At 39.9% G+C, this 20,388-nt stretch overlaps 1 protein-coding gene and 1 long non-coding RNA gene across 2 annotated transcripts in view; both read left to right on the top strand.

Annotated features, from left to right (window-relative positions):
- Positions 1–9,438, top strand: part of LOC116701903 (sodium/potassium-transporting ATPase subunit alpha-3) — a 32,010-nt gene extending 22,572 nt beyond the window's left edge. Inside the window, 12 exon segments of the mRNA XM_074783877.1 lie at positions 172–364; positions 1,305–1,480; positions 2,439–2,575; positions 3,195–3,345; positions 3,525–3,693; positions 4,141–4,295; positions 5,248–5,371; positions 5,792–5,937; positions 6,597–6,727; positions 7,572–7,673; positions 8,249–8,340; positions 8,599–9,438. Coding sequence (XP_074639978.1) covers positions 172–364; positions 1,305–1,480; positions 2,439–2,575; positions 3,195–3,345; positions 3,525–3,693; positions 4,141–4,295; positions 5,248–5,371; positions 5,792–5,937; positions 6,597–6,727; positions 7,572–7,673; positions 8,249–8,340; positions 8,599–8,627 — 1,605 coding nt within the window. The 3' untranslated portion in view covers positions 8,628–9,438.
- A 793-nt stretch (positions 9,439–10,231) lies between these two features.
- LOC116701904 (uncharacterized) lies at positions 10,232–12,065 on the top strand. The gene is made up of 2 exons (XR_004335030.1): positions 10,232–10,367; positions 12,022–12,065. It is a non-coding gene; the product is annotated as an uncharacterized LOC116701904 (long non-coding RNA).
- Positions 12,066–20,388: the final 8,323 nt, after the last annotated feature.

The following is a 20,388-nucleotide window of genomic DNA, read 5'->3' as shown; positions in this document are numbered from 1 at the left end:
TTTTTTTTTTTTGTCACAAAAAATATATAATGCTGTTTATTCACACAAAATTTAGTTGGATGATAGTACACATATTCATTATGTAGTGCAGAGTAAGTGATTTTGGTTGCAGCCTACTGTACACACTTGTTAAATGGTTCTGATGCTAACACTGAAATCTGTTCCCATCAGCTCTCAGTTCACGAAAATGATGATGAAAACGACAACCGCTACCTGTTGGTGATGAAGGGAGCCCCAGAGAGGATCCTGGACCGCAGCTCCACCATCATGGTGCAGGGCAAAGAGCAGCCCATGGACGATGAGATGAAAGAGGCTTTCCAGAACGCCTATCTGGAACTGGGGGGACTGGGAGAGAGAGTACTGGGTAAGGATAAGGATAAAGCATTAAAGGTTAACAGTGGTAGGATTGTACCGAAGACCATTTTTTAAGCTCTGGTACTTATTAGGGGTGTGAATCTTCACTGGCCTCACGATTCAATTACAATTATTCTGTTAATGATTTGTTACGATTCGATATCCCGATTCATCACGGTGCGCCACCTCCCCAAATTTATTATATATTGCTACACATTGTTTTTCATCAACAAATTTATTTTCGACCACACGCGAAGGCAGCGGAGAAAAAGAAAAGCGGTCACCCATTGTTACACAAGCTCTCCGGCAGATCAGTGTTTGTGTTTTAATTTTTTTAACCTCCATATAGTTTAAAGCTTTGTTGCAGCAATAGAGACAGTGATGTGTTCCTGTTTTAAAGTAATGTTAACTGGACTCAGACGCCGTTGTTTGGTTGCTTTTCTCCAAAAGTTGAGTTGGACTTAACTTTTTGCTGGCGAGCGAGCGAATGTTCAGCCAGCCAGCGCCCTACTAGAGCTTTAGCGTTATGAATGGCCGTACTACCTTCATCAAATAGCCTGAATACAAAACCAGGATGATACAGTATGACCACCAGACCTCTACAAACATCCAACTGCTTGCTTGTAACTCAACATTTATCCGTTCTTGGCTGAGATGGAAGACATAGCACTGCATTAATTAGCCAGCAGCTAGCGGCTTAATACTGACAAAACACCACATTAAATTATATTCAATTGCCAAAATTTAATACCTACCCCACGAATGAATATTCTAATATTCAGATCCAGCCCTAAACAGTGGTCATTTAACATAGTGTCATGATTTGGAATTAGAACTTAGCAATAAAGTTTTGGCACATCCTCTGTTTTATTGTATGGTATTGTCCTGTTTGTACAATGCAAGATATCTATAGAAGTTTCTGTATGTATGTTCATCCCTAATTCCTCCAGGTTTCTGCCAAAAGTTACTGCCAGAGGACAAGTATCCCAAAGGTTTTGCCTTTGACACAGATGACGTCAACTTCGAGACCGACAACCTCTGCTTCGTAGGCCTCATGTCCATGATTGACCCTCCCCGTGCTGCCGTGCCTGACGCTGTGGGCAAATGTCGCTCCGCTGGCATCAAGGTGGGCACCTTTAAGTCTGCCATTTACATTGCATGTCATGTAGCTGACGCTTTTTATCCAAAGCAACTTACAATTGCTATATGTGCTATAAATGCTGGTTGCACGACTCTGGGGCGACGAGGGGTTAGGTGTCTTGCTCAGGGACACATTGGTTGATGTTTCCAAGGGGGAATTGAACCCAGATCTCCCACAACAAAGGCATGGGTCATATCCAGTGCACCATCACCACCCCTACGTCAGTAGCTTTTATTTAAAGGCCTGGAAAAGCAGAACATAGCACCCACCTGGATGTGAAGGCTGTGGATGACGCACATTTTTAAAGGCAAGGCAAGGCAAGGCAGCTTTATTTGTATAGCACATTTCAGCAACAGGGCAATTCAAAGTGCTTTACACAAAATCATTAAAACAGATAAAACACAAGTACAAACAGTTAAAAGTCATAAGCATTAAAAATCAATAAGACACATGAATAGACAGTTAAAAACAAAATAGAAACATTCAGACACATAAAACACATGAATAAAAGTTACAGTGCAGCATAAGAAAGAAATGAGCATTAATTTAAAGAAAGGCAGCATCAAAAAGGAAGGTCTTCAGCCTTGATTTAAAAGAACTGAGAGTAGCAGCGGATCTACAGGTTTCTGGGAGTTTATTCCAGATATGAGGAGCATAGAAACTGAAAGCTGCTTCACCCTGTTTAGTTCTGACTCTGGGGACAGAAAGTAGACCTAAACTAACTAAACTAAAGTAATTTCATAGAATGTTTTGTTAACAATGTGAATTGTATTCTTTTTCTATTTGTCTCCTACTTCTGTCATTCTTCTGTTACATCCTCTTTCCGCTCCCCTTCATATTCCTTCTATGCTACCGGCCCTTTCTCCTCTTACTTGATCCTACATGTTGTCTCAACCTCCTTCCATTTTATCACCTACCTCTTCATCTGCCACCTATATTTCAGGTTATTATGGTGACAGGTGACCACCCAATCACAGCCAAGGCCATTGCTAAGGGTGTGGGCATCATCTCCGAGGGCAACGAGACAGTGGAAGACATTGCTGCACGCCTCAACATCCCTGTCAGCCAGGTCAACCCAAGGTAAGAAAATGAAAATGTAAGTTTACATGTAGCCCCGCCTGCATTGCCAAAGAATAGAATAGAATGCCTTTATTATCATACACATGTGCAATACCTGTGCAACAAGATGGAAAGATGGATGTTAACAAAAAGGAATATTACATGGAATAAAATATAATTAGTGCAAAAGAAAAGGAAGGGGGGGGGAGTGCACAGTTCCAGACAACTATAGACATATATAAAAATAGTAAAAAAGATAAATATGGTTTATATTCGCATTATGAAAATAATATTACACAGTTATGAAATTGCACAGTTATTGATGTATCAAAAGTATTCAATATTGCATAATAATGTTATGAAATTAAATGATTAAATATTAAATATTGCACAGTAATTAAAATGCACAGAATTTCAGTTGTCAAGTAACAAATATTTAAATATTGTACAGAAGTAAAATTATACACAATTTCAGTGTCTTCTGAAGTATTATATATTAAGTATTGCACAGTAGGTGGGAAGAAGAAAAAGCACTACAGGACGAAGGTTTACGATACGGTGGATGCTCAATGTAGCTTTTGACTTTGCAGCACCTTTATTCGACAGTAGCTTTTATGATTTGGTCACGTGTGTTGTGCAGGGATGCCAAGGCCTGTGTGATCCACGGTACAGATCTGAAAGAACTCGGCCATGAGCAGATGGACGATATTTTGAGGAACCACACAGAGATCGTCTTTGCCAGGACCTCCCCTCAGCAGAAACTTATCATTGTAGAAGGCTGCCAGAGACAGGTAGATCTCTTATACATGCAGGCACATTCACATACATGTACACAAAGGTAAAAGTAAATATGCACCTGCAAACAAGTGCATGTGATGATTAAAAAAAGAAGTGCATTTTTTTTTTTTTAGCATTGTGCATCCTGAATCTGAATGAAAACCCTAAACTGCGTGTCCCCCTTTTCTCTCAGGGTGCCATCGTGGCTGTGACAGGGGATGGTGTGAACGACTCTCCTGCCCTGAAGAAGGCCGACATCGGTGTTGCCATGGGAATCTCTGGCTCAGACGTGTCCAAACAGGCTGCCGACATGATCCTCCTAGACGACAACTTTGCCTCCATTGTCACTGGAGTAGAAGAAGGTGAGGGATAAACGCTAGAAGGGATAAAAAAAGGGCTGTGAAGAGAAAAAGATTGAAAGAATGGAGGGATGAAAGAAGGAAGAATTATAATTAAATTAAAATTGTAGGCCTTAAAAAGTCTTAAATTTGCAAGTATTGTGTTCTATATCTGAAATAATTGAAATGTTGAAATGTTTTTCTTCGTCCCGTGGTGTTGTAGTTTTTTCTTTTGCTATGCCAAATATAATTTGCTGTATTATACAGCATATGTATACAGATCAATATTTCTCTGTTGCCTTTATTCAATTTCTAGTTGATTTACTTTGCAAGTACATTTGTGGCTGCATTTCGTTGTACTTGTACGTCACGATTAAGGTCTTAAATTTCATTCATAAAGGTCTTAAAACGTCTTTAATTGGACTTGTTGAAACCCGCAGAAACCCTGATACACCACCTTCCTTCTTACAGGCCGCCTGATCTTTGACAACCTGAAGAAATCCATTGCATACACTCTGACCAGCAACATCCCAGAGATCACCCCCTTCCTGTTCTTCATCCTGGTCAACATCCCACTGCCTCTGGGCACCATCACCATCCTCTGCATCGACCTGGGAACGGACATGGTAAGGGACTCAGACATACAGACATAACTGGGCAGCGACACATTGAGACACCAGGCACACCCACATACTGTAGCAAACAGCTCTAATGTGTGTGTGTCCAGTCAGGCAATACAAATGCAGAACCCACCTATCCAATCACAGGTGGCCCCACACACACTCTTCCTCATGTACATGTCTGGCCTTTAAACACTCATGCATGCACAGTGAACTAGTGAAGCTCACAATTATGTGAACTGTATATATGTCAGACAGGTACTCAGGTGGCAAAATATATGCAGTAATGCCTGGTAATTATCATCTGTGCAACACACAGGTACATTTTGCTGCCTAAATAACAACATGAATTGGAAGAATGAAATCTGGGAATATTTACTAGAATCTGAAAGAGAAAGATAGTAGTGATACTGTGGTACTACCCACAATTTTGGGAATTAACTTCCAAGTTAGAATGAAGTTAAGGGAGCAGTGGAAGGATAGTTCAGTAAAAAGATTGAAAGGAATACGCAATAAACAGCAAGCAAACTTTTTTTTAAATTCTGAAATGACAAAGTTGTCCAATGGTGAGTAAAGCTCTGTGAAGAAGGCCACCAGTTTATTTTCCTGTAGCTGTAGCAACCACCACACTGTCAACCAGGAAAACCTGCAAACAAACACCTACAGACTGGATAGACATCAACTGTAACAGGATGACACATGTATTCTGTGGCACCTCCATCATTAACAGACATACCAATTGACACCATTGAGCATTACAGTGAATTATGCCTAAAATGTATGTACACAAAAAGGACACTGGGTGGCAGTGTGGGACCAGTCCAGTTTGTATTACTTTATGGTAAAATAAACCAAAACAAACATACCCAGAAATGAATGCTTTCACTGTAGACATGGCCAACCGCAGATACATTGAAATACAAATGAAACAACAATGTCTTGCTGTCTCCTCCGTCAGGTACCCGCCATCTCTCTCGCCTATGAAGCAGCAGAGAGTGACATCATGAAGCGCCAGCCCAGGAACCCACTGAGGGACAAACTGGTCAACGAGAGACTCATCAGTATTGCCTACGGACAGATTGGTAGGTGCCTTGTCTGTGTTATTCAACAATACAGTACTGACTGGGATCCGTGTTCAAGTTGCTGTGTGGAGCATTTTGATCACCCATAAATCATTAGCAGTCATTTTTAGATACTATGTCTTCACCAATATGTAGGTTCTGTTAGCTTATAGCAAGCTATCATGCCCAGTGTGTTTTTAGACAATGGTAACCCAAAGATCTGGGCTGCATCTTGTTACTTAGAACTTGATGTAACTGCAGGCAAATGTACCATTATTTAGTCAGTCAGTCAATTCCCATTGGTGGCCAGTCAATCACTACATCCCCACTCCCTTCTGTAGTTTTTCTACAGCATATCATCACGTCATAATATTCGATGATCATTATGGGTGTGTAGGATTTTACTTTGTCAGATAAACCTAATAAACTCTGTGTCTGCAGGTATGATCCAAGCTCTTGGCGGGTTCTTTGCCTATTTTGTCATCATGGCTGAAAATGGTTTTCTGCCGTCTTTGCTTGTCGGCATCCGGCTCCACTGGGACGATCGCTCCAACAATGACCTGGAGGACAGCTACGGGCAGCAATGGGTATGACTGAGCTGACACAAAATCAGTGTCCCCCTGGTTGTATGGAGGAGCTCTGTTTGAGTGACCTGATAGAATATCACTGTTCACAATAGAGTAGTCTATATCCACGACGTTCCACTTCTGGGATTGCTCCGTTTGCGACGGAAATTCCGGCAGATTTCCCTCATTTAAGCCGGATGTCCATTACCTTGGGCTCTCTTTGTGTTGACATGAACTCCGGTGGATTTATGAGGACTATGGCTAACTGCTCCTCAGATCTCTGCAGGGTAAATCTAGACAGCTAGCTAGACTATCTGTCCTATCTGAGTTTTCTGTTGCACAACTAAAACAACCTTTGAACACACACGTTCCCCCGAAACAAGTTCCTTCCCGAGGCTATTTTGCAGAGGCGCTGTTGCTTTGTCCAAGACAATTGTGAGTGGTTTAAAGAAATGCCAATAAACCAGAGCACGTGGAGGAAGGTCTGACAATGCAAGACTAAAAAAAGAGGGTTGTCTCAATTTTCACATTCCTCTCTTGTGTGTCTTGGTATTACACAAGCTATCTCATAAAAAGCCCCCAAATCAGTTCATAATTTAAATATTTTTTCATTGATAAAAAACTAAACATGGATATAAAAGTCACACATTGTGTTTCTTTCGTCCTCTTTCTCTGTACAGACCTATGAGCAGCGTAAGATTGTGGAGTTTACATGCCACACAGCCTTCTTCGTCAGTATTGTGGTGGTACAGTGGGCAGATGTCATCATCTGCAAGACCAGGCGTAACTCTGTGTTCCAGCAGGGAATGAAGTAAGTCAAACAATTCAGTGTTTTATTTGGTAGACAGGTAAACAACCTACGATGTAGATAACGATGGCCAAAAGCTAGTCTGTATCCACAACGTTACACTTCCGGGATTGCTGCGTTGCTGACGGAAATTCCGCCAAATTTACTCTTTTCGGCCAGATATCCATTACCTTTCTTCGTGTGGGAATTGTTAACTCCGGTGGATTTCTGAGGACTATGGCTAACTGCTCCTCAGATCTCTACAGGGTAAATCCAGACAGCTAGCTAGAATATCTGTCCAATCTGAGTTTTCTGTTTTGCACGACTAAGACAACCTTTGAACGCACACATGTTCCACATGTTTTTGTGTCCAAAAACATTGATTCATATAATTGAAGCTCTACCGATTCAAAATCAATTAATAGAATTCCAAATTTGGTTCATATACAGTATTTATTTTTATGTTTTATTTTTTTGTATGTCTACTGCAATCACATGATAGAGAGATACTTTATTAATCCCCAAGGGGAAATTCAAGTTCCCTGTAGCTTACAGACATCACACACAACATACACACACATCCTATCCCTTTGCCTCTCGGTTCTGCAGGCCACATTCTTTTAGTCAAAGCACACAAACCAAAATATTGGCTGTCCTCAAATTCTGCCTGCAGAAAATCAACTTTGAAGTCTTTTCGATGGCAGGGGATAGTATTTCCTGTGCTGTGGATTCCTCCCCTCGCTATCTTTAATTTGGAATTTCCTTCACACCTGTTCCTTTGCTTACTTGGTCAGCCTTTATCTCTCGCTTCTCTACCATATGTGCACTGTAATTAACTCACTTCTTTCTGCACTTTATTGTCTTGCAGGAATAAGATTTTGATCTTTGGTCTGTTTGAGGAAACAGCTCTGGCTGCTTTCCTGTCCTACACCCCTGGTATGGACGTGGCACTACGGATGTACCCGCTCAAGTAAGTACAGTGACAAATCATCATCATCACACACCTAAGATGCTTTACTTTCAGGGGTAATACATTAGAAAACATTGTTATTGTGATTCCAAGACTTAGTCCTAAAATCACAATAGAATCCATGTTGTCCTGTGTTGCCTTGAAGTAGAGCCCGACCGATAAAGGATTTTTAAGGCCGATACGAATATTTGGTTATTGAAAAATCCGACATGCCGATATATCGGCCGATATATATATATATATATATATATATGTGTGTATACATTTTAAAAATCCAGAAACGCATTACAAAACATAAACAGATTTCCCTAACATTAGTTATTTGTAGTTATTTATGAGTTCTCACTAAAATAATATGAAAATAAACAGAACAAAGGAACATCAAAATGTATTAAAGTTCTGATAAATAAAACGTATAAATATATCTCACCATTTATTGGTCAGTAATAAACTAAATATTGTTAACTAAAGACAGGTAATTGGTACTTAATGAGTGCTGTGTTCTTCATCGCTGTCTCCCGGTTTTGACCCGAGCACTGCTCTCACTCTCCACCATTCCCTCCGTTCTCTCCCAGGCCCAGTTGGTGGTTCTGTGCGTTCCCGTACAGTTTCCTCATCTTTGTTTACGATGAGATCCGAAAACTCATCCTTCGTCGAAACCCCGGAGGTAAGACAACACACACATACACACTCACACATACTGTATACGTGTACTATTTCCGCTGCCCAGTAGTGTGGTGCACTAAACGGACTATGAATGTTCAGGCTGTTTTACAACATTGTGCAGAATAATGGCATCCAGGACCTTATCATTAAAAATAATATTTTGATCTAATGTCAATCAGTTAATTAAATAATTTGATATATAAACATTCTGTCTTTCTCCTTGTCTCCCTCTTTTTCTCTTTTCTCTACATCTCTACAGGCTGGGTGGAAAGAGAGACTTACTATTAAAATTATCAAATCATCATTTACTTGTCCCCTGAACACATCCCTTCTTCTCTGTCTCCCTCCCTTTCTCTCTCTCTTTCCTCCTTCCCTCCATCCATCCCTCCTCTCCTGTCAACATGCTCAAACTGTACAAGAAAAGGTTTACTCTTCCTCTCCATCCTCATCCCCTAAAGAAACAAAAAAAATCAAACGCCAAGACGATGCAAAGACAACGGAGGTGGGGGGGTGGGTTTGAAAATCTTCCCTGTCTTCTCTGTCCTGTTTTTTTTTCCTATCCACAGTCCATACAGCACTAGTCTGCCAGTAACACTGATGTGCCGGAGCATATAACTGCACTGTGATCTGCAGCCACTCTTCATATGTGTACTCAAACTGCACCGCTGTGTGGAATCCAATAAAAGGTTATAATCGCAAGAATAAAGACAAAGCCCGACCTGTTCCCCTGTGACAACTCTTGCCAAGCAGAACAACAACATGGCAGGTCCCGTTTAGATTCCCAACTGGTGATTTGGGCGGGTGGGTGGCGTCTGTTCGTTTTTTTTTTTTTTTTTCATCCTGCCAGTGAAAAGCCACCGAGATCCAGCTCTTTAATCACTGCCATTTCCTGCCATTCGGCAACTACAAGTTACTTCTTTTCCACTCCTTTTCTCTCTTTCTATTGCTTTGTACTCACTGCCAATCTTCTACTACCATTCTCCCTCCTTCTGCTCCTCTTTTTCCTCCTCTTCTTCTTCCTCTTGTTTCTCCTCTCCTATTAATAAAGAATCAGTCTCACCATAAAACATGAGCGCTCGCTCACGTCCTCAACCGGGTGGATAGAAGGTCCTTTCCTCTGACTCCTTCCCTCCTTCTCTATCCCCCTCCTGTTCTCCTCCTCCCACTGTGTGTTTTTATCTGCTTGTATTGTTGTTGTTGTTTTTTTCTAAAAAGATGACTGGGTGTTTTTTAAGAAACAAAATTGTTTGTAAAAGTTTAATGTATTCATTTTTTTTTCTTAACTGGGAGTGAGGTCTGAGAGCTGCTTGTTTTCATTTGGACATGACAAGGCACACTGTCTGTTACTCTTCTCCCTCTCCCCCCCCCCTCCTCACCTTGCCTGTCTATCTATCCCTGTTCTGTCTGTTTGTGAACACGGTGCAAACCCTCCATCCTTGTGAACACCCACTTTATCCACCCGCCTCCTCTTATTCTCCCACCCTTCCTCTCCTCTGCCCACCTCCGACCCAAATTGACCCAAAAAATACAATATTTCTGTGTCCTCAGAAAAAGAGATTTCTCTCCGATTTCATTATTTAAATCAGTGGAAATATGGAATAAGGTACTGTACTTTAACTTCTGAAACAGCAGCAAAAAAAACAAACACCAAAATGAAATAAAAAAGACGGATCTCTCTTTTTCAGCTTTGTCTCCAGTATGTTTTTGTGTGGAGTTTTGAAAAATGCTTTAACCAAGTCTTATTTATGGCAGTAGTGTCAAGTCGTCTGTTCTCTAGGTTTAATGAGTTTCACCAAGTCAGAGGAAATGTTTACCTGCCTAGCCATATGCCATTACGTTGTTTGTAAACATAAGTCAGCAGAAATGTTATGGCTCGGATTACCAGAATATGTATAAAGCAGGATGGAAGAACCGTCTTTGTTCCAGACGATGCGCTTAATTTCTGTAATGGACAACAGGCTCATTGATTTCAACGACACAGCATCCATCAGTTCAAAACTCACGTGAGGACTTCGGCAAACTCCCCAGGTATCACATTCATATTTTCAGGAACATAAGCTTTTTAACTAACAAAACAGTATCACCGCCTTCTGAACAGTTAAGAGGTTGCGCTGTTCTCACGGAAATATAGGTTTTAAATGTCTTTTTGTATTACCTAAACCCTGAAATAACCGATTTGTGCCACTTGGGGGCAGCAGACACAAGTTGAAACCATGGACTGTATACAATGTTCAAACAAAACATTGATATATCATTAAATTTAGATTTGATATAGAGACTTTTTAGCAAACAAAAATACAGATTAACAGTAGGATTCAAGTCCAGTATTCACTCTCTTTTAAATCAGTTTTTGGCAGGTAAACATCCCACTCTTCAGCAGCTAATGCTCCACAATGTTCACCAGCTAGTTGCTAACTGTGTCTGTGTGGTGCTGAGCAGGTAGTGTATAGTGGCTTTTAAGAGTTTTTTTTCACTTAAAACAATGCTATGAGTGGTAAAAGTGAATAAAAACTGTAAAGTTGAGGGCTGAACAGCTAATCAATGAGCTGAAACTCACTATAAAGCTCTGTAAAGATGAGCGTAGCTGCACATACAGGTGATTCTCATGATTTATCTACCCTTTTTTTTTTGTACTTTCTTTTCCTACTCCAAATATAATTTGCTGCATTACAACTACAAATGAGACCAACATGCAACTTACATTGCAGCCAAGTGCAAGGCAGCGCAAGTCTCTTTAAGAACGCGTTTTATTCTTTTGCCATGGGGCGGTGTAAGTTTAGCGATGTGTCCAGACTCTGACATTGACGTTTTTTGTTTTGTTTTTATGGTGTGGTATAAATCTTTAATTTACAATGGTCTTAAAAAGGTCTTTAATAGTCTTGAGCTTGACTTGTTGAAACCTACACGTTTCCTAAACTCAACCATTGCTTTGTTCTCGCAATAACACGCCAAGTGGTGTGTATGTTTATGTCTGCTTTTTACAGCGTAGACACACACAGATAGGTCAAAATGCACACAGATAACACACTACTTGGCATTAGAAAAGTCATGATGTCCTGTTGCCATAGGGATTAAACCAATAGCCTTCGGGGGAAAATATAACATGATTGGAACAAACAGAAGAATCGGGACAATTTTTTGACTTGAGGTTGGAATGACTGCAACACTGGTAAAGGCACAACAGATACGTCTTCATGGAACATAGTCTATAACCATCATGTATTTATTTATCAGCTTCTTCTTCAGGGACAATGTAGCACACATTATTACATAGGTAATTATTACAGTCAAGGCCATAACAATATGTGTAGATGTGTTACATGAAAGGTCTCTAGCCAATAGGCTAATTTGACGCACCCAGTCACTGGTCGGGCCTTTCTAAAAAGATAATCCAAATATGATTTTTGAAAGAACTACATAGGGTGAGTTACAAGTACCCAGCCGGTCACATCTGCTCACCTATGCCCTCCCGGATAGTGAGGGTGTCTCCCAGACCCAGACCCACGGGAAGAACCTTGGCAGCCATGTGTAGACAGCCAGGCATCTAGCACAGACAATACATTACAACAGCACAACGGACTCAGTGGTTACATGTTTTTTCTTTCAGCCAGTAGTACTGTAGAAACACTGTTGCTCCACCTTGTATTACAGAGCCTCTTTACAACTGTTGCTGTATTTGCAGGTTTGTCATCCTACTTGGCTTTGGAATCCACCACTGGGTAAAAACAAATTGAGGTTCATTTCCTGAACTGTTCATCCCTTCTGACTCAAGTAAGTGTACAACTGTGTCCAACTTTTTCTTCCTTCAAATAAATGTCTGTTAAAGCTTAAGTGCGTAACTTGCTTATATTAATGAAAGTCTGTTAAATTAAAGCCATTGCCAAAGGAGTTTCTAAAAAGCTAGTTATGACTATCAGGTCCACACAACTGTTGCTTTCATTACTGCAAATTCCTCATGAGGGAAACAGAAACTACGCACTATAGCTTAAGGTCACTATCCATTATTGAATGAAGAAACACGGTAATTGAGCCTATGGCCCCCTGATGAAAGCCCTTGTATTTGCAGCATTGCAAACCGGCTTTCTTTGGATACACAGGATACTGACGATTGCACAAGCAATAATTTATTTAGAATATACCTACACATATAATGTATTTTCTAAATAAGTGGTCAGTGTGCAACACTCTTTCTAAACTCCTGATCTGCTACTTTTGGTCATATCCTACTCACCTGCCCGACAAAAGAGGTGTGCAAAAAAGCTTTTCTCTGATACCCAAGATACAAAATAGAGAAATTGTAAGACCCACACTAGCAGCAAACTGTTTTTTTTTCAGTCTCTGCTATTATTTACATTTAAACAGAAAAAGAACGATGACTACAGACCTTTTTTATTTTTTTATTTTTTTTTTACAGACTACGCTACAGGCAATTAAAAACCGGTGGAAGTGATATCCCAAAATATATATACATATATATTACATGCAATTACCACTTATCGCCAGAGGTGGCGCCAAAGACAACAAAACAGATCTTCGGGGACTGTAACTTTAGTAGGTGAAATACACAGCAAATCATTAATAATAGCTTCCAACATGAAATTCCAAAGACCCTCTGTGATTAATTGATAACAGTTTAGACCATTTAGGACAATTCCAAAAAGATAGAGAATTATGTTATTTTAATTTAAAAATGTAAATGTCACATCCCAGACCTGCAGAATTCAGAGAATCTTTTATCGTTTTATTTATTTAAACGACTGTATTCATTATTTATATATTCAGTTGTACTGAATGTAACTTGTCAGAGACTTTTTTTCACTTCTAGCCCATTCAAAATAACACAAATTGATCGATTGAATTGAAATTTATTATAAAGATATTTATATAAGCCCAGAAGTCAAGTGTGTGTGTGCGTGTGTGTCCGTGTGTCTGTGTCCGTGTCCATGTTTCATGAATACTATTTCAAGGCTCACAGAGCAAATGAGTGCTCCTGCCCACTTGACACACACACACCCGTCTAACCCAGGGATATAGGTCACCTTATTTGTGAGTTCATTGGTTTTCTCTTCTCTTCTTTCTGTCAGGAGTTTCGTGCAACCTTTTATGATTTTTTCCCCTGTTGTTTATTAACTGCAGTTAACCGTTTGTCTCCTACACACAGACACATTATTTTGTCTTACCCGCAGGTCAATAACATTGATAGGTAGGTCAGTTTGTCAGTCATACAAAACATGTAACTACATGTATGTACGATAAAACAGATTAAAACGATAAAAACCCCATTAGGGAAAAAATGTGTTATAAAAAGACGTTAAATGCAGTACAGTGTGATGTAAGTGTGCATCAATGAAATACTTACTGGGTACCTGTAGGTACTAGTTGAGTGCTAGAAAGGGGGGGACCTAAAATTAAATTATAGTGTAAGTACTTTTTTTAATTGCCCAGTACATATAATTACAAGGTAGAAACGTATATGTATATAGGTTAAAGTTAGGTTTGAAACACAGCAGCTATGAAAGCTTAATTTAAAAAAACAACAACATTCAAACGTTGAGGAAGTGAGCTTTATTACAGCCTGTTACTACCATGACAGTGAAAAGTGGGGTAAATAGTAGAAGACTTTATTTTACAGCCCAGAATTTAATCAATATTCACAAACATGTGCCTTGTACTATTTTACTATTTTATCATACTATAGTTATAAAGGTACACCATTTATCCCAGCCAATCCAAGTGTTTTGTTCCCAGTAACAACAGACATCTAAAACATTTTTTTAAACTATATTAATAACATATAACTCTACTTTACTTAGTTTTAACTAAAGGGGAAATTAGTGCATGATAAGCCAAATGTAAATATTATTCTTTTGATGATATAATATGCTATAAACACTGTTAACTGGTTCCTTATACCCTCCAATAATAATACTGTGCCCTGCAAATATTGTTAGTCTTTAATTTTAAAGAAAAACTACAGTGTACTAATAAATATTGTATTGATACCCTGTGTACAATAAATAATTACACAGTGATTTGCTGTATTCTAAAGCTTTGTCCATTTTGCCGCTAATACTTTTAAAATGGGAGACTTTCACTATACTATACAGTGGAAGAAGTATTGTATAGCATAGTATATGTTATGCAATACTTCTTCCACTGTAGGTGTACATGAAGTCAATCAATTCAAAACTCAGTACATCGTAACAAACGTTAGACTTCAACGTGCGTGTTGTTTCATTTAACATCCTTTAACATTAGCGTGTGCTGTGCTCGCTTTCCTTTGTGTTCTCTCCTCTCTCTGTAACATAAGTAACAGGCCGGTGTGGGCTGGGCACCCTCGGGTGTGTGATACTTGAATAAAAGTATTTCATTCATATGGACACACACACACACACACACACACACACACACACGCACACAGAGCTAGCTGCTAACAAACCGGTTAGAATAAAAAAAAGAGAGTAGATGCCTAATAGCGTTGCAGCTCCACTCATTATGATGCCCACACACACATACACACACCTCCCTTTCTTATCCTCCATAACAACCACACTAAACCACCTTTCCTCTGACACACACATACACCTTCTCTCAATCTTCTACCCACTTATGTTCTCAGCCCCCTCCTACTACCACCTCTTTCCTCCAAATCTCAGACAGACACACACACACACACACACCACACACATCTTCTCAATCGCCTATGCGATTACACACGCACGCTAAAACCCCTTTTTGCACACCTCCCCAACACACACACATCCCTTTCCTTCCCTAAAATCCTTTTCGTTTCCTCTGAAACACACACACACACACACACACACTCTCACTCTCTTTTTGTCAACCACTACCCCCCCCCCCCCCCTCTTCCCCCTCCTCCAGTAATCTGGCTGGCCCGTGGCCTCCTCTCTCGCTCCACTGTTCTGTGTGTGATAGAATATCGACGGTTTGCCTCGGCTCGGCGTGGAGCAGGAGGAGGGGGCGGCTGTGGGCTATAGGGTTTGGTGTGTGTGTGTGTGTTTGTGTGGTGTGTGTGTGTGTGTGTGGGTTGTGTGTGTGTTGTGTGTGTGTGTGTGTGTGTGTGGTGTTTGTGTGTGTGTCGGGAGGGGAGGGGCAGTGGTCAGACATGCCTCCAAGGTTGTTACCACAGCAACTGCAGGGATGGGTCAGAGGGTTGCCATGGTGCCTAGGTCGCAGGTCAGAGGAGGGTCTTGGAGGGGTGTGTGTGTGCTGTGTGTGTGTTAATGGGAAGAAGGGGCAGGCGGGTGGAGGAGAGAGCGGTGTCCAGTCCAGCATATTGGGCGTGTTAATAATAAATGGTGTTGTATGTGGTCGCTGTCTCTTACTCACCTCCTCCATCTGTGTCTCTCTCTTCCTCTGTGTGTGTGTGTGTGTGTGTGTGTGTGTGTGTGTGTGTGTGTGTGTCACAATAATATATAAAGCAGTAGTACATCAGTTTTGATTCAAACCTAGATTTATTTAGGTAAAATGAAACTTTAATACAGAGGACTTTTGTCACTGAGCTGTGCCTTATAAAGCAGTAACAGATGTGTAAAAGTAGAATAAAACAGAACAAAGGCATCCTCAAACGTTTTAAGATTTGACATCTCTCCATCCAGACCCCCCCCACACACACACACACACACACACACACACACACACACACACACACACATTAAACATCTTCGAAAGTGCATGAGCACAAAGCTGATTAAGAGTTAAACATACAGAAACAGTGTGATATTAATGTTTTTTGTAGACATATTCCACATTCACAAAAAGAAATACAGGCCTGCTGTGACTATTCAGGATGAAATAAAACTATTCAGAATTTATTAGATTTCTTAATTGTTGTTTTGTGATGCTTCTTTCCCTCACGCTGCGGTAGCCATTCATGTGTTGCAGGGAAAGATTTACTAAATCTAATCTTTGCACTATTGTTTTTCACCACTTAAAATGTAAAGTTATTACTCTTAAATTCATTCCCGGTAAGTACTGTATGTCAACTTCTTTATTTGGCTTTTCATCTTTACTGTACATCACGTCTCTTTTAGCAAAAATAAGAAAGACATTGCTGTCTTTTTAGTACTTTATGGGCAGCACCATTCAAAACGATGTGTTGTTTTAGTGACATATATTTTCCCTAAATGAATTAAATCAAAGTGAAAATAGTAACACTGGATTTAATTAATTTGTTGATTTAAAAAGGCAGGAAAATGAATGAGGGGAAAAATTAGGGAAAATCCCAGATGAATCATGGGACTTTTTTTTAACAACACTCACATCCTGAAAGAGTAGGAAAGAAGTGTAATAAAAAAAACATCGTCAAATGTGTCACAAACTTCACATAACGTGCCAATTCCACAAATCAAAACACATTTTTGTTCCATTATCCAGTTTTAAGCTGTGTTATTTGTCACAGGGTCGAAGAGTGAGAACATAAGAAAGCCGAACAGTCCTCGCGTGGAGTACAGTCACGTTGGGTTTGATTGAACCTGCTGTGGGAGAGCTCCGATTTTTTGCACGTGTTCTCTCCTCGGCGGCGTTGAACCGCTGCTCGTCTTCGTCTTCATCAGGAGAAGAGAACGGGTGAGAGTCTGGGGTGAGCCTGGCGTAGATTGTCAGGTTTAGAAGCTGCGAAACGAGTTATTTCCCTCGATGCTGGGGTTGAACACATGCAATTAGACACAAAAACTCTGCGATAAATACTTTTTTCAACTAATTTATACACTGAAACTTACAGTAACATGCCAAAAAATGTTCATAATTTGTTGACATAAAAGAGATGAGGTGTATAGTGTGTGACTAAAAGTGTGACTTTGTCAATTTTTGTATTTTTGTAAAGAAAAGCTCCTTAAAAAAAAGCCAGACAATTCTTAAAACGATGGCATCAAAAAACTCAAAGCTGAAAAATCTCACATTTTTTTACCCCAAATACTCCTTAAAATCTTAACAAAACATGTTGAACTAATTGCGGGACTGTTGTATTTGTTTGAATTCGACTGTACAGGTGTTCACGGTATTGTGTCCACCCCCGTGTGTTTGCCAGTTTTTTCAACCTGAGCTCACTCCTATTAAATGGAACAGAGGAACGCTTCAGTGTTTAGAGAAGTGAAAAATGTTGCCAGACTGTGGTTCAGAATACAAATTCCCATCCAGCTCGACTTATCTGGTCAAAAGCACCTTAGTACCAAGATTTCCTTTTTTTAGATTTTAAGCCAGTGGACCAAATAGGATCTTAAAGTCACAAGGCGTCCGTGCAAAGCCAATCTCTGAGCGCTGCGGACCCCCAGCCCCTTCCCCACCAATATCCTGCATTACCACCGCGGGGTTATCAAGCAGCCCCCGTGCAGCTTGGTCGCCTACATCTGTGTGACTGATTTCAGACACTGTTACTGTTTGCTGTGTGTTGGTTTAAGGAAACTTTGCGACAGGATATAAATACAAATCCATGTTTAAACAGCATGGAACAAAACCTCACCAAACGTGGCAAGTGGTACGAGTCCCTTCTGCCTGATCTGAAAAGGATATGTCATCCCAAGGTCCTGCAGGATCAGAAGAATTACAAAAAAATACTAACAATCTATCAAATAATCTAGCAGAATTTTATTTAAACCAAACTGAAATGTCAAATTCCCTTTCCATCCCACACTAAATACTCACCGTTTAAAGGGACAGTATTGTGTTAAAAGTTGTGCAAATATTAATAACCTGTTGAGAAGAGAAGACCGATCAGTGCATTCATTAATATACATATTTAGTGACGTCACACAAATATGAATCCAGTTTAACTCACTTCATTCTATGGGGAATAAAGTGTGTCTGCCGCCTTTTTTAAATTGATGGTGTAAAATCATAAAATACCCTAAATGCACGAGCTGGAACAAGAAAACGATAGAAGCGACTCGATGATGATGATGAGTCATTGTTCAAGCAAATTACCCAGCTTCTAAAATCTTTAGATTTGCTTTTTTTTTTTTATATGATGATGATAAACATGTTTTGGACAATATAAGCATTTTGAATATGTGGGCTCCAACTCTGGGGAAGGCATGTTTCACTGTTTTATGACATTTTACATGATTTATCGATTGAATTGACAAAATAAATGTCCGATGAATTGATAATGCCATTGGAAGTGGCATCAACGTGTAGAAAAGGTTTCTGATGATGTGGATCTTCTGAAGTGAAATTAATTCCTCAACCTACTGCAGAACATACATTAAAAGATGTGCTTTGATGACCTAGATGCAGTGGTGGAATGTAACTAAGTACATTTACTGAAGTACATTTACTGAAGTACATTTACTGAAGTACGTTTACTCAAGCACTGTACTTAAGTACAAATTTCAGATTCATGTGGTTTTTATTTTATTAAAACTTTCTACTTCTACTCCACTACATTTCAGAATGAAATATCATACTTAAATAATCTGACAGCTTTAGTTACTTTACAAGTTAAGATTTTTGCCCAGAGAACACATGTAGTTTATAAAATATAATGTTTCATTATCAATTAAACTATCTTTCAAGTCCGACAAGTCCAGCTGAAATGATTGGACCAGTAAACACAGAACGTTTCCCGTTTCTAAAATGTGAGGAGTACTTTTACTTTTAATACTTTAAGTACATTTTCCTGATTATACTTACATACTTTTACCTAAGTAACATTTTCAATGCAGGACGTTTACTTGTAAGTGAGTAGTTTTTTTGTTGTTTTTTTACAGTGTGGTATTAGTACTTTTTACTTAAGTAAAGGATCTGAATACTTCTTCCACCAACGCCCAGATGTCTTAGTTCTTCCAGTTTCTGAGGCTGGCGTAACAGAACAATAGTCTGGATCTGTTTACTCATCACAGCTATAGGGAGGGCGGTGAGGAAGAAGAACTTGAGGACCAGCTTGAACGAGGCCTCCCTCGCGCAGGTCGGCCCTTCGACCACACGGTGGCGCTCGAAGCCCTTTCGACCGCAGCCGCCTCAGCACCAACCTGCACAGAGATGAGAACCCATTGGCTCTATTTAGACCAAAGCTTTCACAAGAGATAGTTTCTCAATGCGGGTGAATATAATATGCTATTTCGGCTTTCCAATGTCATTTTAGTAATCTTGGCTATTTTTGTTTGTAAAGTTCTAATGGCCTGTTTCTATTCGAACCAGCGCGCTAAACACACCTAATATAACGGTAAGGTCATCCCTTAGATTCCTGAGACCCCAGAGGAGTGGCACACAGTAGGAATATCATAGACTGTTGTGTTTACGTATACTGTACGTCATAATGTTGGACCTTTGGAGCCCCCTTCCTCGTTTACAGAGACCACTTCCCCCTTATGGCCCTCCAGATTATAATCTCCCAAATGATTCTATTGGGGCTCTTTGATGTATTGTAATTCGGATTTAAAAACCCTAAAGGTGCCTGCGGCTTCTGGTTCCCTGGGTGTGGGCTACTATCCAGGTTTGGGTTGACATTAGGTTCTGCCCACATGGACCAGTGGGAGGTGAGCGGAACCAGCATGGTACTGGCATCAAACTGCCAATAACAACCCTCTGTGTCCTTCACAAAAGAGCCTTTTTTCACTTATTCTCACATGTGGCTGGTTGTGTGGCCTATTATATTGTTGCTGCTTCAATGCTATTCAATTGTTTTGTTGCGCTCTGTTATTTCTGTCTACCTTTAATTGTAAAGTGCACTGAGACCATGTCTCATGGGGATTTTACATGGACCCCTTAGCTGGAAGAGAGACGGAGTACGGACCTCTATAAAATTGAGTTGCATATTAAGCTAAGACGGACGGACAAAGTGATTGGATATTGATATACTATTTATACATCATGTTTTGATGTTAAATGAAATACATGTGGAAGACACAGTGAATCCTTTGGCTTAACTGTAAACCTTACCTGGTATAAACTTATCTCAATATGCAGATATTAAATAATGTTTCACCAATAGACCAATTTGTATTTGGTGTTTGAAAATAGAAACTTTAAAAAATTTATATTTTGAACATAATTTGGCGGCCCACTGCACTTATTCTGAGGACCCCCCCCC

This window comes from Etheostoma spectabile, chromosome 14, assembly GCF_008692095.1.
Source record: "Etheostoma spectabile isolate EspeVRDwgs_2016 chromosome 14, UIUC_Espe_1.0, whole genome shotgun sequence".
Classification (NCBI taxonomy): domain Eukaryota; kingdom Metazoa; phylum Chordata; class Actinopteri; order Perciformes; family Percidae; genus Etheostoma; species Etheostoma spectabile.
The sequence above is the reverse complement of the archived record's forward strand: the minus strand, read 5'-3'. Positions and strand labels throughout refer to the sequence as shown.